The 27,737-nt window shown below is 42.4% G+C and overlaps 1 protein-coding gene and 1 long non-coding RNA gene across 4 annotated transcripts in view; one reads left to right on the top strand and one right to left on the bottom strand.

Moving 5' to 3' along the window:
* The window catches only part of LOC139083088 (uncharacterized), a 41,450-nt gene that overhangs the window by 6,339 nt on the left and 7,374 nt on the right, over positions 1-27,737 (bottom strand). Inside the window, exon 2 of one of the 2 annotated variants that reach the window (XR_011539648.1) lies at positions 24,098-24,233. This is a non-coding gene — a long non-coding RNA (uncharacterized lncRNA). Of the gene's footprint in view, positions 1-23,708; positions 24,234-27,737 lie in introns of those variants that run through there. The other variant, XR_011539647.1, reaches the window with a different exon arrangement.
* Positions 15,728-27,539, top strand: ZNF425 (zinc finger protein 425). Of its 2 annotated transcripts, none has more exons than XM_070618015.1 (4): positions 15,728-15,849; positions 19,428-19,554; positions 21,782-21,940; positions 24,220-27,539. In XM_070618015.1, exons 1-4 carry the CDS (start codon positions 15,832-15,834, stop codon positions 26,172-26,174), a joined length of 2,259 nt encoding a protein of 752 aa, XP_070474116.1. In that variant the 5' UTR covers positions 15,728-15,831; the 3' UTR covers positions 26,175-27,539. The 2 variants fall into 2 exon arrangements, with proteins under 2 accessions (XP_070474116.1, XP_070474115.1); XM_070618014.1 differs by having other exon boundaries at positions 15,738-15,936.

Below are 27,737 nucleotides of genomic sequence, written 5' to 3'. Positions count from 1 at the left end.
ACATTAAAGAACAAACAATCCAATTAGAAATGGGAAAAAGACATGAAGAGCTATTTCACTGAGGAGAATACACGATGGAAAATAAGGATTTGAAAAGATGTTCAACATCACTAGCCATCAGGGAAATGCAAATCCAAACCACAGTGAGATATCACTACACACATATTCAAATAGCTAAAATAGGGGCCGGCCCCGTGGCTGAGTGGTTAAGTTCGTGCACTCTGCTGTGGCAGCCCAGGGTTTCACCAGTTTGGATCCTGGGCGCAGACATGGCACCACTCATCAGGCCATGCTGAGGCAGTGTCCCATGTGCCACAACTAGAAGGACCCACAACTAAAATATACAACTATGTACTGGGGGAATTTGGGGAGAAAATAAAGCAGGAAAAAAAAAAGATTGGCAACAGTTGTTACCTCAGGTGCCAATGTAAAAAGTAAAAAAATTTAAAAAATTAAAATGGCTAAAATAAAAAATAGGGACCACATCAAATTCTGATGAGGATGCGGAGAAACTGGATAATTCATACATTGTTGAGAACATGAAACGGGACAGCCACTCAGAAAAATTATAGAGTATTCAGTTCACGGTCATCTCCTTTTTAACTTGACTTTCAAACTTGGGATTGTCTTAAAAAACAGGTCAAAATTATTGGTTGAGAATTACTAAACAGAGATTTTAGAATTAATAATGAATAGTTTTTTAAACAACCAGAAATGACATGTGATTATAGCATATGTTCTCAGTAACACAGTGGTGAAAACTTTATCTAGGAGTAGATAAGGAAATATTTATAGCTCAGGTCCAAGTCTCCATTGCTCTGGTACTTACTACCTAGTCCCCTGACACACTTACGCATCCCGTGCTGAACAACCATACTGGTCTATTGTCTAAAATGGAACAGGCCCTTTACATTATAGCAAATATGCTAACTGCAATTTCTCAGTATCTCTGTCTCTACTGCTTAAATTTCAAACTTCAAAGAAGGAACTTCACTTACTGAATATCATTTTCTCTAGTTATTTATTGTCTTCATGACTAATTCCATATTCCTTTGCCCCCCTCCAGCTAAATACTGGATCTCAAGATCAGCTACCTGAAGACAGCAAGCAATGAGTAAGATCTTACATTTGGAAAATTATTAGCCAAGAAAACCAATCAATAAAAAGGAAAGATTGGGGTCTCCGGAGGTATTTCAAATCCAGATAAAAGAATAGCACTATTCCCCAAGTGCTGGAGTGGAGAGACGAAAGTAATTTAATAACCAAAAAACTTTGAAAGCAAAATCTCAAAAGAGAGAAAAAAATGATTGTAGTGAGTATGTCAGCAGGAAAAGAACAAAGAGAAACGACTTGAATCAAACCATGTGGTTGATATGAAAAATATGGCAATATAGAGGTACTGTAGGATTTATTAGATGTATTGGGGAAGAAAAATAGAAAATAGAAAAAATTTCCAAGGGCAGAAGGATGGGCAATTTATGTGAATGGACTGAGCTGAGCTTAAGCAACACCTCTGAGGTACTGACTGACTCCTGACTCAGCCATTGTAGACATCAAGAAGTGAGTACTGACAGCCACAAATGGCTGGCCCAGTCTAGTTTGGTAGCACTATCGAGGTGTCTCTCCTGGGTGTCTCAGAGGCACCCATAAAACCTGGCATTGCTCTCCAAGCCTTCCATAAACGGAAAATCACATGAGCCCCTGACATCAGGTGGCTCAAATCCTTCTAAGATCTAATTCCATCACATCTACCTGTTCTGAATGAAAGGTTCCCACAGCTCTCTCTCTAAGAATTACGCTACTTTTAGACCAAAGGGTGGAGAGGAGAACAGAAAATTGCTTATTTTGAATGCTGGATCCCAAATAAAAAGCCTTCTATTTGATAGGATAGCAAAACTAGTTAACCTGATCACCTGTATAAAATTTGGGAGATATTTAAAAATTTTAGCAAGTGTTGAGAATTCAGTTCTTTTTCCTGAATAATGATAATCTAGATGTAGGTATTTGTAATGGACACCAAAATGATGATGACCATATTTATAGAGTGACATTTTGGAGTCTTGAGATTGTTCTAACTTGAACTCCAAATTACATCTAGAGAAAGATCTTCCTCTTGCCTCTAGGCAACCCTCCTGCTTTTCTCCATAAGAAGGGGTGCTTTTATTTAGCGCTAAACTGGGTTTCCTGCATGTAACAAACTGACTCGAGGTATACTATTTAGGGTAATTAAACACTAGCTGCTGTAACAACCCTAAAATCTCAAAGGTTTAACACTATAGAAGTTTATCTCCTGCTCACACTATAGTCTATTTTGGGCTGGGTGGCTCCCCTCCATTCAGCGACTCAGGGATTCAGGCTCTTTCCATCTTCCAATTGCCAATTCCAATAAGGGTCACCAGGTCTCCTTTGAGGTGAAGAGAGGGCTTAAGGATCATATGGGATCTGCCCATAACATTTCCATCCACATTTCACTGGCCAGGCTTGGTGACACGTCCCTACATTAGCTGCAAAAGTGCCAGGGAATAGTCTTCATGTGTGCACAGGAAAAGGAGTGAACAGAGAACTCTCTATCACAGGTGGTTTAATCTTGCTGTTTCTACCCTACATTCCCTTTGTTTAGATATCCGTATCTACTGTAGCAGTGGATGCATGCTATTATACATTTGTCAAAACCCATAAAATATCCGACACAAAACGCAAACCTCAATGTAAATGATGGACTTTAGTTAATAATAATGTATGAATATTGGCTCATCAATTGTAACAAATGTACCACACTAATGCAAAATGCTAGTAATATGGGAAGTTGGGGAGGGGCTGGCCCCGTGGCCGAGTGGTTAAGTTCGCGCGCTCCGCTGCAGGCGGCCCAGTGTTTCGTTGGTTCGAATCCTGGGCGCGGACATGGCACTGCTCATCACACCACGCTGAGGCAGCGTCCCACATGCCACAACTAGAAGAACCCACAACGAAGAACACACAACTATGTACCGGGGGGCTTTGGGGAGAAAAAGGAAAAAATAAAATCTTAAAAAAAAAAAAAAAAAAAAAAAATATGGGAAGTTGGGGAAAGGTGAGGGAGTTATGCCAACTCTCCGTATTCACTACTCACTTTTCTGTAAATCTAAAACTTTTCAAAAAAATAAAGTCTATTAATTAAAAAGGAAAGAAAAAAGGAAGGAGCGTGAATATACTAAAATCCACTGAATTGTACACTTTAAATGGGGGAATTGTATGGGATAGTAATTAAATCCCAATACAGCTGCTTTTTTAAAATGTAAAAAAAAAAAAACTAAACATGTATTTTGTAGTCTCCAAAGCAACCACAAAATATAGAGATAGAGTATAAATTATATTAAATAAATTAAGATAAATTACTAAAATAGGTTCAAATAACCCAGAAGGGAAAATAGAGAAACGAAAAACAGAGGAAAAACAGAAAACTAATAAGAAAATGACAGATCTAAATCCAACTATATGAATAATTGCATTAAATGTGTCGACGAAAATAATCCATAACCAATCTATAAATGAAAAATTGGGTGAGTTTATTCTGAGCTTAAATTTTAGGATTATAACCCGGGAGAAAGGAACAGAGCACTCCAAAGAAGTGGGGGCATAAGGGTGGTTATATACCTTCAAAGAGGGTGTTTCCCATATGATTGAATTGTCCCTTCCACAACAGTCACAAGACTGCTCTGTCGGCACAGCGATTGATGGAAATAGCAGGTAGGTCTTCTGTCTCAGTGAACACAGCAGGGTGGCAGTCTGTTGTCTCCAGCTGAGTGGTCACAGGTGAGCTGGGTGGTCAAAGGTGAGTGCAGCAGTCAGTTCCTAGCCTAAGGAAAAATGCTTATCCCTAAGGAAATGCTAATGTAGGGGGAAGTTGCACCTTTATCTCAAGGGCCTTTGTTCTGGCCACAGGAAATGTCTAAGCAGATATGCAATGCGTGCTCAATAGCCACAGTCAGGCCCTTTTGAAAAAGAAAGCCAGGCCGAATTAGGTTTATACCAAATGGCTTCCTCATATACTCCAATATATCCTATTGCTTGCCATTTTTATTTGTCATTTACCCCTTTTGATCTCTAATCTTTCGAAAGAAAGCATTGATGATCAAAATATTGTCCCTCGGCGCCAGGGTGGTTGCTGCCTGCCCTGGGTCCATCATGTCCCTTGGTGCTAGGCTTTTATTTCATTTATTTGCTTAGTCATCCACGTTGGGGGAAATAGTGGACAAGCATAGAGTTATATATATATTAACAGAGGAAGCATTTCATAAGTCATGTAATTTCCAATTAATTTTAGATTGTTGCACAAACATTGTGATGCAGGGTCGGTGAGCCGAGGAGTCCAAAGAAAGATTTCTTAGACTCTTAAGATCTGGCAGTAGTGCTCTTTTATTTAGAGAATAGTGTAGCATGGGGACAGGACCCATGGGCAGTCAGAGCTTCTGCTGCCGCAGCTTCTGCTGACCCCGCTGGCATGGGGACAGGGCTCGGGGACAGGGCCCATGGGCAGGCAGAGCAGCTGCTGCTGCCCCCGCTGGCATGGGGACAGGACCCATGGGCAGGCAGAGCTGGTGCGTGGGGACAGGACCCACGGGCAGTCAGAGCTCCTGCTGCTGCCCCGAGTTGAGGGTTAGGGCTAAATTTAAGGCATAGGTATGTGAGTCATCTCTTTACGAAGACAAAGGAAAGAACATGGAAAAAAGTTAAAATGGTATCAGTGCAGGTGGGGTCTGGTCGTTGGGTGATCCCAGGACTTTTAGACAAGAATCAAATCGGATTAAGTAAAGGTTAGAAAGGTTAGATGCCACCACCCTAAACCAGTTACATGAGATTGCCAGACAGCAACCAACTTAAGTTCTTGCCTTCCCCATTAAGAGCTTCTAGGGACAAGGTCATCTCTCCTCTTCTTCCTGGTACAGAGAGGGAGGCACCTTTTACAGATAGAGATTTACCTTACAAATGTAAATGTGTCCCAACAAGGGCAAGTTCCATTCCCCAGAGCCTCCTTCCCTGTCCCAGTTTATCGAAAGCAATCAGCCCCAAACAATCCCAATGCCAAAGAGACATATCCTGGGGTGGCCAATTTCAGGTCCCTACAAGGTCATCCCCCCTTCCTTCACAAATGCAAATATCTCTCAAAGAGCAAGCAAATTCCAGTCCTCAGAGCTTGCTTCTCATCTTCAGTTTTTTAAAATTAACCAGCCTAAAATCCTCATCATAAACCGTTTTAAAATTAAGCAGCCTAAAAATCCTCATCACATTGTATATCTGCTTTTTTATGACACTTCACATTTACATTGTATATGATTATAGAACAAGAACAGTAACGATAACGCAGAATTTTAAAAGGATTAGTCTGAAATGAATTCTTAGTCATAGTCCCTATTAGAAAAGGAAATTTGTCCAGGGTTATAAGACAGATCAACCATCTCAAGCCGTCGAGCAATCATTACTCCAGTTTGTATGCTACTCTTACAACACTGAGTAAAGAAAACAACAATTAGTTTGAATACTATGACCAGCACAAGGATTCCAATAAATAATAGAAATAAGAATTCCATTCTGGATCGAAAAGGGAACTGATACTGAAAAGGGAACCAATCAAGAAAATCAAACTGGGTGTAGGATCACTTAAGGCATCCACTTGCTTCTTCATGTGCTTTAGCAGAGATGACACATTGGAAGACTCATCAGGTATAAAAGCACAGCATCCAGTCTGAATGACTGTATATGTACCACCTTGGGATGCAGTAAGAATATCTAAAGCCATTCTGTTTTGAAGGACAGCCCTTCTCATTAAAGGCATTTCAGTATTTAATGAGACTATTCCTGCTTCACTATCATTAAGGGCTTCTTGAGTAAATTTAGTCAGACCTTCCATATGTAATAATGACTTCTTTTAGCGCCAAAGAAGAAGCACATATAGCTGCAAATACAGCCATACCAGTGGAACACTGAACAAGCCCATCCGGCCTTAAAGAGAGGGAGATTGGCAAGAGGTTTTAACTCAGCCTGACTCCTTCCCTGCTTTTAAAGGAAACTCAGGGTGCAGTGTTTTAGCTATCCAGGCAGTAGCCAAGGCCAAAGATTTGTTCCACATAACCATTGAGTTCCATTAGGAGTCACTCGATAAATTCCTGGCCTTCAAGACCAGTCTGTTCCAAATTAATCACTTTCTTTAAGTATAATAATATTCCAAACAAATTATAAAATAGGTATACAGTTTAAGCATAACAAATGTTTAAATGAGGAGATACAAGGTTGGGAATACAGGCCTGGTCCGGAGTCTTGGGACAGCTGTCTGCAACAGATGTCGTCTTCTTCTCCTCCTGGTTTGGTCCTTTTCAAGAGGGCTGCAAACAGTCTTATTTGATGTCTCTTTCAATAAATAAATTCTTCAGGTTACAGTCCAAGATCCTTAAGTTCTGGGAGCTCTGTGAAAGAATCAGCTACCAATCTTTCATTTTACTTTAAGTACCTCAATAAGACCGTGACAACAATGTAATATATCCCTTAAGGAAAGCTCGTTCATATATTTCTTCATCTAATTCCATAGGCTGTTTTATTGTTATTTCAAGATGAGACAGCCGATGTTTACAAAAAGTATAGATCTAAGATTAAGGAGCACTAGCACAAGAGCTTTTGGCCGTGAGAGAGTAACTGCTTCTGAAAGCTTGCCAATTAAGTTCTAGTTGTGCCATTATTTTTACCAGTCTTGAGGATCGAGGATGGTAAGCACAGTGAAAATGCTGCAATATTGGCCAAACATTACAAACAGATTTGAGTTCCCCAGTCACTGCGTAACTCGCGAGGAATTCCTCAAATAGGAATTATTCTAATAGTAATTTACCTACTGTTAAAGCTGTTGCCCTTCTGCAAGGAAAGGCCTCAAAACAATGTGAGAACATACAGATCATTACAAGATATGTTTATCCTTGAGATGGTGGCATTTGGACAAAGTCCAATTGTCATACCTCAAAGGGTCCCTTAGGAAGGGAAAGCGGCCTTGTGACCCATGGAGTGGGTTTCTTATTGGGCCTGAACCACATCTGTGAGGGGGTGTCAAAAATTCCCCCTTTTGACTGCCATATCTGTTTCTCTTGTTCCGTGGCAATTTCTTGAGCCTGTAGAAGGAAATCTTTTACTGGGTTAGCAGAGTTAACAGAAAGTAGCAGGCATTCTTGAGGCTAGATAGTGTAACATCCTCACTTATCATTTAAGTAAGACTCATTTGTAAACCAAATTAAACAATAGAATGCAGTCGTGATTTTTTCCCCTTGCAATTGTGGGGACCTGGAATTGGCCACCCCAAGATATGTCTCTTTGGTATCAGGATTATTTGAGGCTCATTGCTTTTGATAAACTGGGACAGGGAAGGAGGAATGGAACGTGCCCTTTGTTAGGACATGTTTACATTTGTAAGGTAAATCTCTATTTGTAAAAGGTGCCTCCCTCTCTGTACCAGGAAGAATAAAGGAGATGACCTTCTCTCTAAAAACTCTTAATCAATACCAAAGGCAAGGACTTAAATCTGCATTTTATTGTGCTTGTCAGGTAACCTCCTGTAACTGACTTCCCTCCCCCTCCCAACTTTGGCATTTCTGTAAAGATTAAGCATCTTTCTTTAGGCTGGGAACCTATTGCAGTGCTCATCTGTGACCCCCCCACAGCCCGAGGCAACACACCTGCCAGCCCGCAGCGTTCACTGAGACAGCAGACCTATCTGACGTTTCCATCAAGCGCTGTGCTGACAGAGCAGCCTCGTGACTATTGTAAAAGGGACTTTTCAATCATATGTGAAACACCCCGTTTGGGGGCTATATAACCACTCTGTGCACCCCACTTCTTCGGTGCCCTTTCTTCCTTCGGGAAGAAAGGCCCCGGGCCATGGTTCCTCATAAAGCTTTGTTTAATTTTTTCTTGCTATTCTGTCTCATGTGAATTTAATTCGTTCTCCAGCCAGAGGAACCCCCATTTGGGGAGAGGAAATGTCCTCCTCCCCTACACAATGTTGGAAGCAAGGTAGCGAGGTTAATGGTTGGAGCAAATTATAAACTAGTTCCTGCGTCCAGGGGGCAGGCAGTCAAGAAGACTTCTAGATGTCAGAGTCAAAGCATCTTTTTGCAGCGTGAAAGGTCTCTGATGATGTCATCGCGCATTCAGGTATCTTTTTGAGCGGCTTACAGCTCACACAGCAACAGATAGGAATCTCTCTTAAGTTTCTATCAAGTTGTTCAGCTTCAGTTTGCAAGGTTTCAGGAAAAAGAGCATGTTCAATTCTCAATGATTCCAAATGAAAATGAGGTAAAAATTGAAAACATTAGTTTGGAGGTTTGTAACCAGATATTTCAGTAGAAGAATTCAGGATCCAGTCCAGCTCACAGGTAGAAAAAGCCTCAAAGACAATTAACAGAACCAGGATCTAATATCCACAAATGCGTATTATAATTTTTCACTGAAACAATTCTTCTCTCTAAAATCACCCTCATTTTTACCAAAGATAGTCAAGTTAAGACTAATTGGTTTGCCAAAATAAGTTTAGTTTCAAGAAACTTGGCCCGATTATTTACATAAGTGAAGCAAGAATAGCAATTGATCATATAGGCTCTTAAATCTGCTTTGCTGGAATTTTTTATGAGGAATCTCAGATTGAACTTTAAAGACTTCTTGAGGCCAGAAAAGCCAAGCCAAGGATTTGTGCCATGAGGCCTTGCCTGCAATACCTTAGATTTGGGTGACTTTCTCTCCTTTCTTGAGATTCCCCAGAATATTTTGAGGTTCATTGCACCTGCCAGATAAGCAAGCTTCCTTACTTACCAGGTAAGATTGCTGGAATCTCTCTCTGTAAAGCAAGGTACCAGGCCCATATTTCCAAGTGGCTTTATTTCCAGAAAGTCAACCTTATTCCTCAAAGGCAGTGTTGTCATATCTGAGTCTGTATCTTTCTCTCAAACATGACATTCCAGTCAAAGTTTTGGTAAGATAACAATGTGTCCTGTTACAAGGAGAACAGATTCTTATTGAACTTACGCAAATAACTATATTGCCGTGAAATAACCATACTCACTCACAAAGAGTTTCCAAATTCTGGAGGGATCAGGTAGGGAGAAAAAGACAAATGTTTCAGTTTTGCTCACAAAGGTATAATTTCACTGATTGCTATAAGACATGGTTAGCATAAGAGAAAAGATTTCCTTAAATCTGAGAAAACAAAACAACACATCAAAAACAATATTTCAAACAAAAGTCGTAAAAAAAAATTGTAATCATCCTGAGTTCATTCAGTCCTGTATAACCAGTACTGGATCTTAATCTCTGTTAGCAGTTTTGTTTTTTAACATTAAAACTCATTTGCTTAATTGGATTTACTTTAATCTTAGTGTGCTTCACCAGGCATAAAACTCCTTTCACAATTTCTCCTTCACAAACCTACAACTTTCTTTTTGCCTTCAGAATTTGTCCCATGCTTTCTTTCTTCCCTTCTAGTACATTAGGACAAATTTATCTTTCTTAACCAACCAAACAAAATATTTCCATTCTTTATACCCTTTTTACTGAAAACATACATTTTGACTTTCCTTGAATACAGAGCTGTTTTCCTTATTAATTTCCAATAGCTTTAATTACATGTTAATTAGAACTTTTAACCATTAACAGACCCTAGTAAACACTAAAAGGTAAGCAATTACAAATTGTCTTTTATATCAGCATTCTAAACACTTCATAATTTCTAGGAACACATCACTTTATAGTAAAAGACCCAAAGACTTTAGCATCTCTGCAATAAAAACCAAAAGCAGATAAACTTAGATGTTTAGCAACGTTTGTTCTATCCAATTGAAAAATTACCCAGATACTCAGATTTTTATCACTTAACTTAACTTGGCCAAACTCAAGATTGTTACCAAAAAGAATTTTGAAGGTGTTTTTTTTTCCCAAGTATACAGACCATAAAACAATTATTGTACCCACTTTTATCTATTTAAACCGTTTGTTTCCAACACTTATGTTCAGATTACCTACAAAAACCTCATGAGATGATGCGGGATCGGTGAGCCGAGGAGTCGAAAGAAAGATTTCTTGGACTCTCAAGATTTGGCAGTAGTGCTCTTTTATTTAGAAAATAGTGTGGAATAGCATGGGGACAGGACCCATGGGCAGTCAGAGCTTCTGCTGCCGCCGCTTCTGCTGACCCCGCTGGCATGGGGACAGAGCCCATGGGCAGGCAGAGCTGCTGCTGCTGCCCCCGCTGGCATGGGGACAGGACCCACGGGCAGTCAGAGCTCCTGCTGCTGCCCCGAGTTGAGGGTTAGGGCTAAATTTAAGGAATAGGTATGTGAGTCATCTCTTTACGAAGACAAAGGAAAGAACAAAAAAAAAAAGTTAAAATGGTATCAGTGCAGGTGGGGTCTGGTTGTTGGGTGATCCCATGACTTTTAGACAAGAATCAAATCGGATTAAGTAAAGGTCAGAAGCCACCACCCTAAACCAGTTACATGAGATTGCCAGACAGCAACCAACTTAAGTTCTTGCCTCTGGCATTGACCAAGAGCCTCTAGAGATAAGACCATCCCCCCTTCTTCCTGGCACAGAGAGGGAGGCATCTTCACAGATAGAGGTTTCCCTTAGAAATGTAAATGTTTCCCAACAAAGGGGCAAACAAATTCCACTCCTTGGAGCCTGAATCTCATCTGTAGTTTTAAAACTAACCAGCCTCAAAATCCTCATCATAAGCCATTTTAAAATTAAGCAGCATACAAATCCTCATCATGAGACATTAGACAAAACTGGTCCTCATTTAAAGCTATTATTTTGCTGAGGAATTTCTAACAGACAACATGAAGTTATTTGACTAGTAAACCCAGGCTGCATGCCTGCATCGTATGCAAATACCGACAACTCTGACAAGACTATTTTCAATCAAACCAACAAACTTAAACAAGCTTTCATTTACCAAAGATTAATTCACAAGACGTTAACTTTGAAAGACACTGGGTTCATTTCTACTACATTTAGAATTTATGTAAGCACTTACTTTAAGCCAAAACTCTTGATTTCTCAGAAACTGGGTTTTAACTCAAATTACATTCCAGGTTGATCTACCTGTCCAACTGCATCACAAAGGCACAGAGAAACCCAAGTTTTCGATTTACAGAAGGTCCAGGTTCTGGTCAGGTCCAGCCTGAACTTAACCTCGACTTGGTGACAACAGAAGAGATGATGAGCAAAACAGACAAAGAAAAGAAGAGATGAGATCAGACCTCGCCCTCATGGCCTCTTCCAGAGGGTTATCAAGATAAGAGTCACACAACAGTTCCTATGCTGGGCACACAACCCCAGCAGGACAGTTCACAGAATAAATCACAGGTCTCCTACCCTTATAACTGACTCAGTAGGTGACTAAAATACTCAATGAGTCAACTGTCAAGAGAGGGCACCCCACTTAGGGTTGCTGGGGTGATCAGGCCCAGAAACCCAAAGTTGGGGCTCCCAGGGGTGGAGCCTTTGACTCTAAAGATTTCTTTGTTTCCCAGTTGCAAAGCTCAAAAGGAGACGAAAATGGCCATTGTAACTCTAAGAGAGATGAAGACATTTGGGTTAGTTCTATTCAGAAAAACCTTTTGTAAGCGCTTACTTTAAGTCAATGGAATAGAGCTCTTTAGAAAAGAAGAAGGAGATGAGCTCGGATTCCAAAGGCAGCTGCAGAGGAGATGGAAGGGATAAGCGGGCTGGGACGGTTTCTGACTTCTTATCCTTTTTTTTTTTTTAATTAATGTTATGATAGATTACAACCTTGTGAGATTTCAGTTGTACATTACTGTTAGTCATGTTGTGGGTACACCACTTCCCCCTCTGTGCCCTCCCCCCAACCCCCCCCATTTCCCTGGTAACCACCGATCAGATCTCCTTGTCAATATGTTAACTTCCACCTATGAGTGGAGTCATATAGAGTTCGTCTTTCTCTGACTGGCTTATTTCGCTTAACATAATACCCTCGAGGTCCATCCACGTTGCTGCAAATGGGCCAATTTTGTCTTTTTTTATGGCTGAGTAGTATTCCATTGTGTATATATACCATATCTTCTTTATCCAATCATCAGTTTCTGGGCATGTAGGTTGGTTCCACGTCTTGGCTACTGTAAATAATGCTGCGAGGAACATAGGGGTGCAAGGGACTCTTGGGATTTCTGATTTCAGGTTCTTAGGATAGATACTCAGTAATGGGATGGCTGGGTCATAGGGTATTTCTATTTTTAACTTTTTGAGAAATCTCCATACTGTTTTCCATAGTGGCTGTACCAGTTTGCATTCCCACCAACAGTGTATGAGGGTTCCTTTTTCTCCACAACCTCTCCAACATTTGTCGCTCTTGGTTTTGGGTGTTTTTGCCAATCTAACGGGGGTAAGGTGATATCTTAGTGTAGTTTTGATTTGCATTTCCCTGATGATTAGCGATGATGAACATCTTTTCATGTGTCTATTGGCCATATTTATATCTTCTTTTGAGAAATGTCTGTTCATGTCCTCTGCCCATTTTTTGATCGGGTTGTTTGTTTTTTTGTTGTTAAGCCATGTGAGTTCTTTGTATATTATGGAGATTAACCCTTTGTCAGATAAGTGGCTTGTAAATATTTTTTCCCAATTAGTGGGCTGTTTTTTTGTTTCAATCTGTTTTCCCTTGCCTTGAAGAAGCTCTTTAGTCTGATGAAGTCCCATTTGTTTATTCTTTCTATTGTTTCCCTCAACTGAGGAGTTATAGTGTCTGAAAAGATTCTTTTGAAACTGATGTCAAAGAGTGTACTGCCTATATTCTCTTCTAGAAGACTTATTGTTTCCGGCCTAATCTTTAGGTCTTTGATCCATTTTGAGTTTATTTTGGTGTGTGGTGAAAAAGAATGGTCAATTTTCAATCTTTTGCATGTGGCTGTCCAGTTTTCCCAGCACCATTTGTCGAAGAGACTTTCTTTTCTCCATTGTAGGCCCTCTGCTCCTTTGTCAAAGATTAGCTGTCCACAGATGTGTTATCCTTTTTTTTAATTCAGATACAGTCTTTGCCAATTTATGGTTAGTCTCCTGTAAAGAATTCAGTTTATCATTATTATCTTTTGAAGCCTCTAAATGCCAATCATAATAAGCTTCCCATTCTTTTGCTTTAGTTTTACAGCCGGCTCTTTCTACTTGTGTGCGCAAATATAGTAGCTTTGAGAAATTGAAGGTTCCCCACTTTGGCCACTTAAGTCATTCTCAGTTAATCCTTCCCATTCTGTTAGATACTTGCAAGCATTGTTTCCATACAGGAAACCAGCTGGAGTTCCGTTGGGAGGTCGTCCATCCGGGAGCTGGCCGGCTTTAAAAAGCACGGTTTTCCCGTTTTCTTTTTGCTTGTCTGTTTTTTTTTTTTTAATAAAGTCTGAACAACTTCTAAGGACAGTGTAGTGGGTCAGAACTGTGCTGCTTGTGAGTGTTACTCCCTATAGAAAGGTCATAAACACTCTCTTACATGCCTCGGTTTTTCCCTCCGGCTGCCTAATACAGCCGTGGGAGCTCGGAGCTTGGGGTGACCAGCCCTTATGTGCGCGTCCCCGGACGAGCCTGTAATTAATTACAGTGAATGAGAGTGGAGTTCCCTATGGGACCGCTGCACGTCTCGAGGATTGATCCTCTGACACTCCCACTGAGGTCCTTAGTCACCTAAGGGCGCCTTTTGGTAAAGGCTGGGAGGAGCAAGTGTCCCTTTTCTTCGGAGCTGAACATGGTCAGTCTCTCATTTCTCTATCAGGCAGTTTGTTCAGACTCTATAAACACAATTCTTTCCAATTCAAAGCCAAATTAAAAGGACAACCAACCCAGCTCACTCCAAGCTCCTCTAAGCCCCTGAGGCTTAGGAATTCTCTCTAGGTTTTTCTCCACCTAGGAACTGTACCAGTACCCCTCAAAACCTCTAGTCTTAAGACCTTACCCAGCTCATATAAACTCTTGGACCGTCAACTTAAAGTAAGGAGGTCCAGGTTTCAGGCGAACTCACCAAGGTCACCTGAAGAATGCAGTGATCCCGGGGGCTCAATGGGCCCTTATTGGTACCGAATGCCGGTTCAGTGTAGATTCCAGGTGGCCTCCGGTGGGTTTCTCTGAAATCCTGCCGCGACTACGCCAAGAACTGTCGACGAAAATAATCCATAACCAATCTATAAATGAAAAATTGGGTGAGTTTATTCTGAGCTTAAATTTTAGGATTATAACCCGGGAGAGTCTTTCCACAAAGGAACAGAGCACTCCAAAGAAGTGGGGGCATAAGGGTGGTTATATACCCTCAAAGAGGGTGTTTCCCATATGATTGAATTGTCCCTTCCACAACAGTCACAAGACTGCTCTGTCGGCACAGCGATTGATGGAAATAGCAGGTAGGTCTTCTGTCTCAGTGAACACAGCAGGGTGGCAGTCTGTTGTCTCCAGCTGAGTGGTCACGGGTGAGCTGGGTGGTCAAAGGTGAGTGCAGCAGTCAGTTCCTAGCCTAAGGAAAAATGCTTATCCCTAAGGAAATGCTAATGTAGGGGGAAGTTGCACCTTTATCTCAAGGGCCTTTGTTCTGGCCACAGGAAATGTCTAAGCAGATATGCAATGCGTGCTCAATAGCCACAGTCAGGCCCTTTTGAAAAAGAAAGCCAGGCCGAATTAGGTTTATACCAAGTGTAAATGATCTAAACACAAAATAAAAGACAGATATTATCAGAATAGTTGACCAAGTTTGCTGGCAACCCTCTTGTAAGAGTGGGAGTTCCCAGGTTTGGGGTCCTCACTTGTGTGACGTGAAACCATCGTGTGTGCAGCATCCACGTGGGCCACCCCATATCACTCTCATGGAACTTGTGGGCAGCGGACTGATGTGAATATAAAGCTCAGCTGCCTGTGCTCCACGAGTCTTGTGTCTTTTCCCAACATCTATGAAATTATGGCAGGCTAAGATGGGCACAATTTCAGACCCTCCACAGTTCTTTACTATGAGGTTTATGGCAGGAACGCAATGCTGGTTCAATATTCAGAAATGAATGCATCTAATCAACCATATTAATTGCTTAAGGGAAAAAACTACACAATATCAATTGATGCAGAAAAAGCATTTTCCAAAACAAAACATCCACTCACAATAGAAACTCTCAGCAAAGTAGGAATAGAAGGAAACTTTCTCAACCTGGGATAAGAGGATCTACAAAAACGTACAGTAAATAACAGCTTGGCCTGTGTCTCGGGTAGACCAGAAGCGCCTTGACCGATGAGGGACAGGACTTGGTGGATGATTACTGTTTTTGACAACGAGACAATCAAGTCTCACCTCCCTAGCTATTCCTGGGATCGCCTCACAGATCAAGCTAGTCGTTGACTGGGGTCAGCGCTGGGGAGGAACCAAACCCCGCACTCCCCCTCTCCTTTTCCATCTCACTGAGGGGCGAGTTTCCTGTCCATCCACTTCCAGCTGACTCTCCGTTTCCCCTCTCCGTCTCCCTCCCTTGGAGAAAGGAGAGCGCGAGGATCCTCCCGCACCCGCCGCGGGGGCTCGGGCCCTCCCCGCCCCACAGCGCAGGCGGCTCCCGGGGGCGGCGCCCGCTCCTCCCGGCCGCAGGGGGCGCTGTGGGGGCGGAGCGGCCCCGGGCCCGGGCGGGCGGCGAGACCCAGCATGCGCCGCGCCCGGACAGGGCCTGTGGGCGGGGCGGGAGGCCGGGGCGGGGCGGGACGCCGTGCGGCGGGGGCGGGGCCGGAGGCCGCTGGGTGGTCAGTGCGCGGCGTCTCTTTTTCCTGAGTCGGGACCCGGCGGGACCACGAGGCGCCATGGGCGAGCTGGCTCCGGTAAGAGGGGCTGTAGAGGCTGCGGGCCCTGCCGAGACTCGTCCCTGTCGCGGTCTGGAGTTGCGTGCCGGTGCAGGGAGTGAGGCGGTGAGAACCCGGGGGGACTGTCCGTGGCCGGGACTGAGTCCGAGCCCAGGCCCGGGCCGGGACGGCGCGGTTGTGGTGCTCGAGTTGCTCTGCAGCCGGCCTGGGAGAAAGGTGCCGCGTGGCTAACTGCGCGCTCTCGGCCGCTGTCCCCGCGCCCTGTCGGCCCTCGGAACGTCGTGGTTTCTCCGGGGCCGCGCGCTGGGCTTGGCTGTGCTGTGGATGCAGCCCCAGAGACGCTCTATATGAGCAGATGAGAAAAAGTTAGGGGAAGGCAGGCAAGAAACGAGAGGAACTGGAGGCGGCACCCTCTGGGAAAGGACAGAAAATTTGAAACCAGTTGGGTGTTTATTCTAAGTCACATTTACCGCGAATACTCTAGTGTTGTTATGGAAAATTCGAATACTGGTTTTAGAGTTTGAAAGTCTTAGCCTGAGCTTAACCCAGGAAACTCTGCACATTCAGTTAAGTATACCTTGCCTAAATATGCAAGTTTTCCTTGTACCCCCACTGAGATTTCATATCTAACCATCTACTAATGTAATGCATTTTCTTCCTTCTGCTTCTGACCCGCCGCCCCCAACACCCCTTGGCAGGTACCAGTTTTGTTCAGATTTCTGCAAGCGGTGTCTTTTCAGCCAGACTTCATTTTTTTGCTCTTTTTATAAGTGCTCAGAAACCTCCTGGAATATCCACCTCTATTCTGTAAAAGTTGATGGTTTCTGTTAGTTCTTTGGCTGTAAGCTTGAGTCCAGAGAAAAAGTTTAAGTGATGACAGCTTCTTGGCTATTGTCTTATTTGGGATAGGCAAAAAGAAATCAGCATTTTCTGGTTGATTTTCCTTTTCTCCGGAGCGGTTCAGTGCTAATTGTCAGCATGCTCATACAAGAGTCTTGTAGGCGGAAATCACATGAGTGAGGTGCAAGAAAATGGCTGAGGAATTTCTTTGAAAGTCCACCTTCTAAAAACAACACTAAGTTTGTTTGTTTTTTTCCGCTTTTTCTCCCCAAATCCCCCCAGTATGTAGTTGTATATTTTAATTGTGGGCCCTTCTAGTTGTGGCATGTGGGATGCTGCCTCAGCATGGCCTGATGAGCAGTGCCATGTCTGCGCCCAGAATCTGAACCCGAGAAACCCTGGGCCCACTGAAGCGGAGCGTGAGAACTTAACCACTTGGACATGGGGCCTGCCCCAGCAACACCAAGTTTAAACGTGTTTGTTATAACATCTGATACTTCAGCTTGGGGGCCTGTAATAGCTTTGATGATGGAATTTTCTCTCTGCACCTTTTCTCTCCAAAATCCTGTCAAGTGGCCCTGGTTGTCAGGTCTCCTAAATCCTTTATTGGGAGAATTTACTTTGTAGTATTTGTGACCAACATCTTTCATACACTTGGGAAGAGCCCTAGCTGTCTTGCAAGATGTCCAGCATTTTCATGGTAGACCCCCATGTACCTTTGTAGCACAGAATCTGACAGGAGTGAAATGGAGTTTTCTTTTTTTTTTTTTAAAGATTTTATTTTTCCTTTTTCTCCCCAAAGTCCCCCAGTACATAGTTGTATATTTTCAGTTGTGGGTCCTTCTAGTTGTGGCATGTGGGATGCCACCTCAGCATGGCTTGATGAGCGGTGCCATGACTGCGCTCAGGATCCGAACCGGCGAAACCCTGGGCCGCCTAAGCAGACCACGTGAACTTAACCACTCAGCCACGGGGCTGGCGCTGAAATAGAGTTATCAAAAGTTAAATTATATATGTTGTCTTCATTCCCTGTTGTCACAGTGGATCTGTCCTTGGAACCTCCAGGAAGAGAATCCTAGTTAGTCCATACCAGAGAGTATAGATTAATAGTCTATGAGCCAATCATGGCTTGCCGACATGGCTCTTTTTTTTTTTTTTTACCATCCCTTATAAAAATTGTGAATTTTAGTTGCCAAAATATAAAAATCAGGAGAGTTCATATAATATGTGAACATTTCCAGTTTTTCTTTAAAAACTGTCACATCCAAATGTAAAACGTTAAGCTATACAACCTATAGAAGACGATATATGAGAAAATCTTTGGGATCTAAGGTTTGGTGAAAAGTTCTTAGATGTGGCACCAAAAGCACACTCTATAAAAGAAAAAAATGATAAATTGGATGTCATCAAAATTAAAAACTTGCTCTGTGAAGATGGTGAAAAGACAAGCTACCAACTAGGGGAAAATATTTGCAAACCACATACCTGACAAAGGACCTATATCTAGAATATATAAAGAACTCTCAAGACTCAACAGTAAAAAAAAAAATCCAATTAGAAAATAGGCAAAAGACATAAAGAGACATTTTACCAAAGAGGATATATGGATGGGAGATAAGCACATGAAAAGATGCTCAACATTATTATTCATTAGGGATATGAAAACTAAAACCACAATGAGATAATTGTACATCTATTAGAACAGTTAAAATAAATAAAGTGACATTACCAAATGCTAGTTATGCTAAGAAACTGGATCTCTCATACATTGCTTGGTAGGAATGTAAAAGAGTTCAGCTGCTCTGGAAAATAGTTTCTTAAAAAATTAAATATATACTTCCTATATATTGGGAAGTTGTACCAGCAGCAGTTGTAGTCCTGGGCATTTATCGTAGGAAAATTAAAATGTGGGTCCACCCAAAAACCTGTACATGATTGTTCATAGCAGCTTTTTTTCTAATAGCCCAAAACTAGAAACAGCCAAAATAGGTGAATGGTTAACCAACCAAACTGGTACATCCATGCCCTTAAATAGCACTCAGCAATAAATAGAAATGAAATCTTGATAAACACAACTTCAGTGGATCTCAAGAGCATTATGCTGACTGAAAAAAGTCAATCTCAAAGGTGATATACTGTATGACTTCATTTTTATAACATTCTTGAAATGACAAAGTTATAGAGATGATAATAGATTAGTGGGTATGATTATAAAGGGGTAGTGTAAGGGAGATCTCTGGTGATGGAATAGTTTTGTTTCTTGGTTGGTGGTGGTTACATGAATCAGCACATGTGATGAAATCATATAGAATTATACACACTAGACCAATGTCAATTTCATGGTTTTGATCTTGTACTATAATGTGTGATGGGACCACTGGGGTAAACTGGGCAAAGGGTATCGGGAACCTATCTGTGCTATCTTTGCAACTTCCTATGAATCTATAATTATTTCAGAATAAAAAGTTTTTTAAAAAATGGGCATATCCAGCAAGAGTGGCCCAGTCTTACATACCAATAATTGTTGCTGCTAAGTAAAGGATGCCCCCTTTAGATGGTGCATCTGCTCAAAGGCCTGCTATTCATTTGTTCGCTTTACTTGGTTCCAGTAGACATCTGTGACAGCTTTATTATGTTGTTCATGGCCCCATCCGGAGATAACTACTTGAATATCATTTCTTCCTGTCTCTTAAAGACATTGAAAAACGAAGTAGCCTTAAAGTGAAAACGTATGTATGTACTGTTTGTGATTCCAGGTAACCGTGTTATTTGACGATGTGGCCTTATATTTTTCGGAAGAAGAGTGGGAGATCCTGGAGAAGTGGCAGAAGGAAATGTATCAGCAAGTGATGAAGACCAATTATGAGACCTTGGATTCCCTAGGTACGTGGGGCTTCTAAGGAATCACTTTTTAGGAACCAACCTCATGCTAATAGGCTCTCCTCCCCTTTACCAGCTATTGGCTGGTTGAATGTGATACCATGCCCAGCTTACATTCAGAAAGAGAGAGACCAGCCAAGAGGCTTGGCATTGCTGGTAAGACTGGCAGCTGAACCAGGTGGGTAATAAAGACAGGGAGAGGTAGGTGGTCTCCAGATATGTTTGGAGGTAGCGTCACAGATTTTCCTGGTGGATTGGACATGGAGTCTAAGGGTGAAAGAAGAATCAACTCGTAGATACTTTGGCTTGAGTATCTTAATGGCAGCGGCTTTATTAACTGACATGAAGAAGGCTTGGGAGAGAGCAGGTTTTGGCCACATTGAGTTTGAAATGCTTATTAGACATTTGTATGCAATATAAAGTAGATAATTGGGTATGCAAGACTGGAATTCCAGTGAAGATCAGGACAGGATTCACAAATTTGGGAGTCAATATATAGACAGTATTGAAACCACAGGGCTAGTTGAGATCACCCAGGGAGAATATGTAGACAGGACAGAGGCCCAGGACACCTCAGCATTTAGAGGTCAAGCTAAGGACACTAAGGCCATTAGGGTAGGAGAAACTAGAGCACTGTCCTGCTCCAGTGTTGTGTTTTGCGTTATCACAATTAGCGTCCTTGGGCTTAGAAAATCCTGTCTGATTTTTTTCACATTTTAAAAACTAAACAGTATTATTTGCAAATGATTTTCTTTACAGCACCAGATCCTAGCTTCAGAGATTAGGATTTAGCAGGTCTAAGCTCAGGCCCAGGAATCTACATTTTAATAAGCACTTCAGGTGCTGCTAATGCTGATGGTACACACTTCACTTTGAGAAACACTGATGCGAGGGCTGAGCTGTGGGTGACACCACTGTAGTGTATCTGCTACATCTTCTAAAATCCCTCCACTGCGTTATAACAACCCATCTTCCCTCAGGCTTATGTTCTTAGGCACATCTCTCTCTACCTCTTTATCACTGTCATTTAACAACCTCCCGGTTCCTTCACTGTGTTGACAAGAATGTCAGCACCTCAGCAGTTAGTTTCCTTGGATGTATGGAGTCTAATCAGAAAAGTTTAATGATTGGGGTTCCCTCCTTGACCCCCTGTGATTTTACTTTTTATTCTGCTCACATTATTCTCATAATGATCAGTTTTGAATACTTTCTGCCTGGATCTGTCAGCCTTTTAAAAATCCTCATCATCCTTAACTTCTCTGTTTCCTTTAAATTTGTGAAGTATTGCAGAGAACATTTAAGTTAAACAGTCTGATTAGTCTGTATTTTATTGTCATTCATGTAATTTCAAGGTTTCCTTTCTTTTAAATTTTTTTTTTATTAAGGTTACGTTGGTTTATAACATCATATAAATTTCAAGTGTACATCATTGTATTTCAGATTCTGTATAGACTGCATCGTGTTCACCACCAGAAGTCTAGTTGCTATCCATCACTATACAAATGTCCCCTTCACCCCTTTTGCCCTTCCCCACCCCATTCCCCTCTGGGAACCATCAGTCTGGTCTCTATGTCTATCTATTAGTTTATCTTCCACATATTAGTGAAATCATATGGTATTTGACTTTCTCTGTCGGACTTACTTGGCTTAGTATAATATCCTCAAGGTCCATCAATGTTGTTGCAAATGGCAAGATTCGTCCTTTTATATGGCTGAATAGTATTCCATTGTGTATGTATACCACATCTTCTTTATCCATTCATCCATCAATGGACACTTAGGTTGCTTGCAAGTCATGGCTATTGTGAATAATGCCTCAATAAACATACGGGTGCATATATCTTTTCGAATTAGTATTTTCATGTTCTTTGGATAAATATCCAGAAGTGGAATGGCTGGATCATGTGGTATTTCTATTTTTAATTTTTTGAGGTATCTCCTTACTGTTTTACATAGTAGCTGCACCAATTTACATTCCCACCAGCAGTGTACAAGGGTGCCCTTTTCTCCATATCCTCTCCAACGCTTATTTCTTGTCTTTTTAATAACAGCCATTCTGATGGGTGTGAGGTGATATCTTACTGTAGTTTTGATTTGCATTTAAGGGTTTCCTTTTTTTTTTAACCTGATTTTGATGTCATGTCTCCAGGAATCAAAGTCAGCTGTGAAAATTGTTTTTAGCCAAGTACTCAGGAACTCCATACTGAGTCTTTGTGGACTCTCTTTGCAGGCTGGGTTTTTTCCAAGCCAGATCTGATCACCTGGATGGAGCAAGGGAGAATGCTATTCACCAGAGACCAGGGACACTTAGAGAAAACAAGAATAACACTTAGCCCTTCTGCTGATGAGTGGTTGGACTTGAAGAATACTGGAAAGTTGCCACGTGTTGGTGAGTACGACGGGTTTAGGGTCATGACTCTTTTCATTTTCCTAGCTTTGTTTCCTGACTCTTTCTAGATAGTTAGCAGGATGTAATGAATGAAAAACATTGTTTTGATGGAGAATGTTATGTTTTTTTACTCAAGTGGGTAGCAAATATAAGAATGTATTATTTTTATAAAGAGGAAAGTTGTGTATATGTCAATAAAAAAAGTACAAGCCAGAAGAAGATGAGAATCTCCTGTAAGAGAGCAAGTAAAGGATCCACTTGTCAAGTCCTGAGGAGAAACCACTTTCCCCGTGAAATCATCATGTCTGTTTGAGTGCAATATAGAGAAATGGAAAACCTTCGATGTTGTACAATATTTTTTTATTGTGCAGATTTTTAGATCTTGGGATTTTTTTTTAATTCCTTTTGAAGGAATACTTTTTAAATTCGTTGTATCCTAAGGAAAATATTTGAAACATCTTAACATTTTAAATATTTGAGGGAATATGTCATTTTTTAGAGTATGTTAATAATGCTTTACTAAATGGAGATCTCCTAAGTCCCTGTGAGTCAAATGACTCCCCTGAAGAAGAGGGGATTTGAAACCAGGGCATGTGTGGGTAGCTCCCTCAAGAGGATAAAAGAATTCCCAAGGGCTTTATTTCATTGCCACTTTCTATTCATTCATTCATCTAACCAGGATTGAGTCCCTACCATTTTCATAGGACTGTGGACTATGTTAGGTATTACTTAGACTGGAGGGATCTATATATATATATATATATATGTATACATATAAACAGTCATTCCACTCGAGGAGGTTATTGTCTCACTGACCTACTGACATGGCAGTTAAGTTAATCTGTTATATTGAACTACTGGATTAGTCAACTATAAAATAAGACGGCATACAATTGAATAAAATAATAAGTGGCAGTGGTAGTAAGTGCTATAGGGGTTTAGAGAAGAAAGAGCAGAGAGAGAGCAACATCCCAGCAGGACTTCTAAAGGAACTAGGATTTAAATAGCGAAGAATGGGCAGATTTGGTTAGGCAAAGATTCACTAGGGGTTTTACGTGAGCTGAAGCTCAGAGCTGGGCACAAGTCTGTCATATGTAGAAAGTGGAAGACACTGCGTGTAGCTGAATGTGGTTCTTGGGACACAGTGGGAGATGGGGGGGGTCATTAATTATCAGATTATCTGAGGCCAGGGATGCCAAGGTGAAAGTTTGAGTTCATCCTATAGAAAGGGAGGAGCTGGACAGGTTTTTGAGTACCAAAGAATGAACAACTTTGATGGCTATCCCTAAAAACAGATGTTCCCTTTGTACCAGGGGGTATGCACCCAATAATCACACCTGCTCCTCTGCTTGAGGTAAATAGTGATGAGAAATAGGAATTAAGGAGACAGGTAAGTGTGCTCTTGTGATGATCCAGGCAAAAGCTGTGGAATGCTAACTCACTAAATGATGTCATCCAGTTGGAAGCATAACCTGTGTTGTTGTTAAGATGACCACACAGATTCTCCAAGGGCACTTCCATCCTTCCTCATAGGTGAGGTTTCTCTTGTGTTGAGAGATTAAAATAAAGAGAGCCCTGTGACTCAGTTCAATTGGATGTGGGGGAGAAAGCTGTTCTGAAATACGGTGCTCAGGTGAGCATCTGAAATTGTCCTCTCCAGATGTACTGGGTGAGAATACGGGGCTGGCTCAGCTCCCTGTTTCCTGTCATCATGGCTTTTACTTTGGGAACAGCAGTGACTATGATTATATCAATATCTTTCTTATAATTTGGAGTTCTTTGGAAAAGGGAATTATTTATACAGTGCTCTTTGTGAATTCAGTAAATTGCCATTTTGACATTCCTGAGAAAGATACTTCCTATTAGCATTTCTTCCAGAAAACTTTTCCTGAAATCTATGGTAGAAGGGGGTGAGAATATGACCCAAAGCCTTCCTACTTAAATATTGCGCTATTTATTTCACAGATTTAAGGAAATATAATGGAACAGTCAAATTCTCAGAGTAACTCTTAATTTTCGTCCAACTTCTGCTCACCCTCTTAGGGTCATCCATAGGTTCGCAAGATGTATTTGCCTGCCATTTTTTTCATGCTAAGCCGTTTCCTCACACATGATTAAAGGACTTGCATATCAAAGTTAAACTTAAATATAAATTACCTGTGGCAGGCAGATTCACAGAGTCATCAAGATCATTCTTAGTGACATGAAGGTGGTCCTTGAACCCCACCATGGTGCAGACACATCACTGATGAAGTTGGGCCCTCTTTTTTTCTCTCCAGGTGACCAAGGAACTCTGAAGGCAGAAGAGGAGGAATGCCATTTAAATGGTCTCCAAAAGCAGGGGTCATGTGCTACCTTATCAGGGGAGGAAAGAAAGATTTTATCAAATCAAAGAGTCGCCTTGCAACATCCAAGTCTCCCAGAAACAGAGATTGTAAATAAAAACCTCGACGTCACAGCATCTAATCAGGATAAGAATGATCCGTGGTATAAGCCGATGGGTACCCCAGGTCACCTGGAACTTCCACCAGGGCCAAGACTTTACTCCTGCTTTGTCTGTAGGAAGGTCTTCCATGTAAAGAGAGACTTGGTAAAGCACAAAAGGAACCACTCCAACAGCCAGCCCTGTAAATATGCAAAGTACAAAAACCAATCCCGAGGGCACTCTGGACTCAGGTGGACCCGGACAATCCTGTGTAAGAGGAAGCGTTTCCAGTGCACTAAGTGTGAGAAGAGCTACTCTTTCAAGTGCAGCCTGCTCATCCACCAGGTTGTTCACACGGGGCAGAGGCCCTTCCAGTGCTCTGAATGTGACAAGACCTTCCAGTATAAAGCCACTTTGAAGAAGCATCTCTGTTTGCACAAAGGGGAGAGGCCGTTTTCCTGCAAGGAGTGTGGCAGGGGTTTCATCCAGCAGTACAAGCTGACCGAGCACCTCAGGGTGCACACTGGGGAGAAGCCTTTCCAGTGTCCAGAGTGCGACAGAAGCTTCCGCCTGCAGAGAAGTCTGAAGGCCCATCTTTGTCAGCACAGTGGGAAGAAGCCCTTCCATTGTCCAGAGTGTGGCAGGAGCTTTTCCCGGAAGACCGCCCTGCAGGTCCACCAGAGAATACACAGTGGAGAGAAGCCATTTTCTTGTGATGAATGTGGCAGGAAATTTACCCGCAAGACTAAACTCACTGAGCATATCAGAGTTCACACGGGAGAGAAGCCCTTCCAGTGTCCTGAGTGTGATAAAAATTTCCGCCTAAAGAAAAGCCTAAAAGCCCATCTGTTTCAGCACAGCGGGAAGAAGCCCTTCCAGTGTCCAGAGTGTGACAAGAGCTTCTCTTGGAAGAACGCCATGAAGGCCCACCAGCGTTTACATAACGAGGAGAAGCCGTTCGCCTGTGCGGAGTGCGGCAAGAGGTTTACCCAGCCCTCTAAGCTCGCTCGCCATGGCAGAGTCCACAACAGGCAAAAGGAATTCTCCTGTGGCCAGTGCGAAAAGACCTTTCCTCGGCAGTCGAGGCTCACGGAGCATCTCAGGGTCCACACCAAAGAAAGGCCGTTCTCCTGTGCGGAGTGCGGCCGGAGCTTCAGCCGACACTCGCACCTCACTGAGCACATGAGACTTCACGGTGAGGAGGAGCCTTTCCAGTGTCCTGAGTGTGACAAGAGCTTCTTCTGGAAGGCCTCCATGAAGTTGCATCAGCGGACACACAGGGGCGAGAAGCCCTTCGAGTGTAGTGAATGCAGTAAGACCTACACTCATCAGTCTCAGCTCACTGAACACATGAGGATCCACAGTGGAGAGAAACCCTTCCAGTGCCCCGAGTGCAGTAAGAGTTTCCGTCTCAAAGGAAACCTGAAAAGCCACCTGCTCCAGCACAGCGGCAAAAAGCCATTCTCTTGTGTTTGGTGTGGCAAAAGTTTCACTCAGCAGTACAGGCTCACAGAACACATTCGAGTTCACAGTGGTGAGAAGCCCTTCCAATGTCCGGAGTGTGACAAGAGCTACTGCATAAGGGGGAGTTTGAAGGCCCACTTGCATACGCACAGTGGAGACAAGCCCTTCAGGTGTCCTGAGTGTGGCAAAGGCTTCCTCCAGAAGAGAAGCTTGAAGACCCACCTGCACCATCACCGAGAGGAGAGGCCTTTCTCCTGCGATGAGTGTGGAAGGAGCTTTACATACCTGGGGGCACTCAACACCCACATTGCAGTACATGCCAGGGAAAAGCCCTTCAGTCTCTAGGTGAAGCCACACACAAAGTAAGCAGTGACAGCTTTTAGGTGGAGCCAGCAGCCCTGTCGGCTCTGGCTGAGGCAGGATAAAGAACTTCACAGAACACTGGCTTCAGACACTGGCCACATACATAGCAGGCAGGGTGTGATGGCTCCTTAACAAAGGTTCCAAACAGTCCAGGCATAAGATAGTCAAAGGGGCATCTCCCCTCTGTAGTCCTCATGGGCAAGGCCGGTCAATCATGGAAGAACATTGTTTTGTTCTGTGATTTCATCAGTTTTTTCACTGTCATCCAAGAGTGGGATAATCCCTTCATTAAATTCTGAAACCACAGGCTGATTGAAGAAATGTTTCTCCCCAAAACACCTCAGTCTGCTTTCCATTACCAGGCCTCCTTATTTGAATTTGTATTTTCTCAAATGGTGAGAGGGCATCTCTGTTTGGAGGACTTTCTCCATATTGCAAAAAATAAATGTCGTCTGCCATCTTATTTGGTAAAATGGTGGCCCATATTAGTGTTATTTCCTTCTGGGTTAATTTCAATCACCAAAATATTCAGGATTGTGAGTAGCAAGCAATGTTATTTATCTGAGTTCTCTGCTTTTTCAACAGTGTGTCAATTTTCAAATATAGTTGCCTTAACATTAGCGTCTCTGAGGTAAATACCAAAGGAAAAACTACTGTCCATGACATCACTCCATTTTTTGCTCTATGGCCTAATCTTTCATTATAAGGTAATTTTCCAGCCCATTATAGCAAACCTTCATCTGTCTCTTGGACTGTAATCTCTAACATTATTCCTACAAAAACCTAAAGGTTTCCTTCCTTAATGAATCTTTGGAGGCTATGTAAATTTTTTGTCTTTGTAGCACAACATGTGATCCCAGATTACCTGAATCAGAATCAGCTAGGATGAAGGGCGCTCCATGAATCACAGTGTCTATACAAAAAGGAGAGGTGCCACCTCTGGTTGGTACAGTCCTGTGGGTGTAGGCCTCTTGCTGAGTTGATGGTGCCCTTGTGCAAAGAAAAGGACACTTTCCCGTGGCCTGTGCCAGGCATGTTGGGCTGGATATCAGTGTTGGCTGGCCTCTTACCAGTGTACCTCAGGACAACTCTGTGCCTTTGCCTGGGATTCATCTTAAAAATGCAGACACTTGGGACCCTCCCCAGATGTACTGAGATACAATCTTCCTCGGTGATCTCGTGCCAACTGAAGTTTCAGAACATGGTCTAGTGAGTGGAGAGACGAGGAAGGAAAACCATGTTTGAAAGGCATTCTAGCCATCATGCTGTGAGATTCAGGTTAGAACTCTTCCTTCAGCCTTTTCCTCCTCCCTGTTGTAATAAAGCTTCTTGTGATAAACTTTCTTACATTATGGGTATATTAGTCTGCCCGGGCTGCCATAACAAAATGCCACAGACCAGATGGCTTAAACCACAGAAATTTATTTTCTTACAGTTCTAGGGGCTGGAAGTCCAAGATCAAGGTGGCAGCAGGTTGGTGTCTGGTGAGGGCTCTTCCTGGCTTGCAGGTGTCATTTTCTCTGTCCTCACATGGCCTTTTCTCTG

The sequence above is a fragment of the Equus przewalskii genome, chromosome 4 (assembly GCF_037783145.1).
Source record: "Equus przewalskii isolate Varuska chromosome 4, EquPr2, whole genome shotgun sequence".
NCBI lineage: Eukaryota > Metazoa > Chordata > Mammalia > Perissodactyla > Equidae > Equus > Equus przewalskii.
This window is presented reverse-complemented; position numbering and strand designations above follow the sequence as displayed.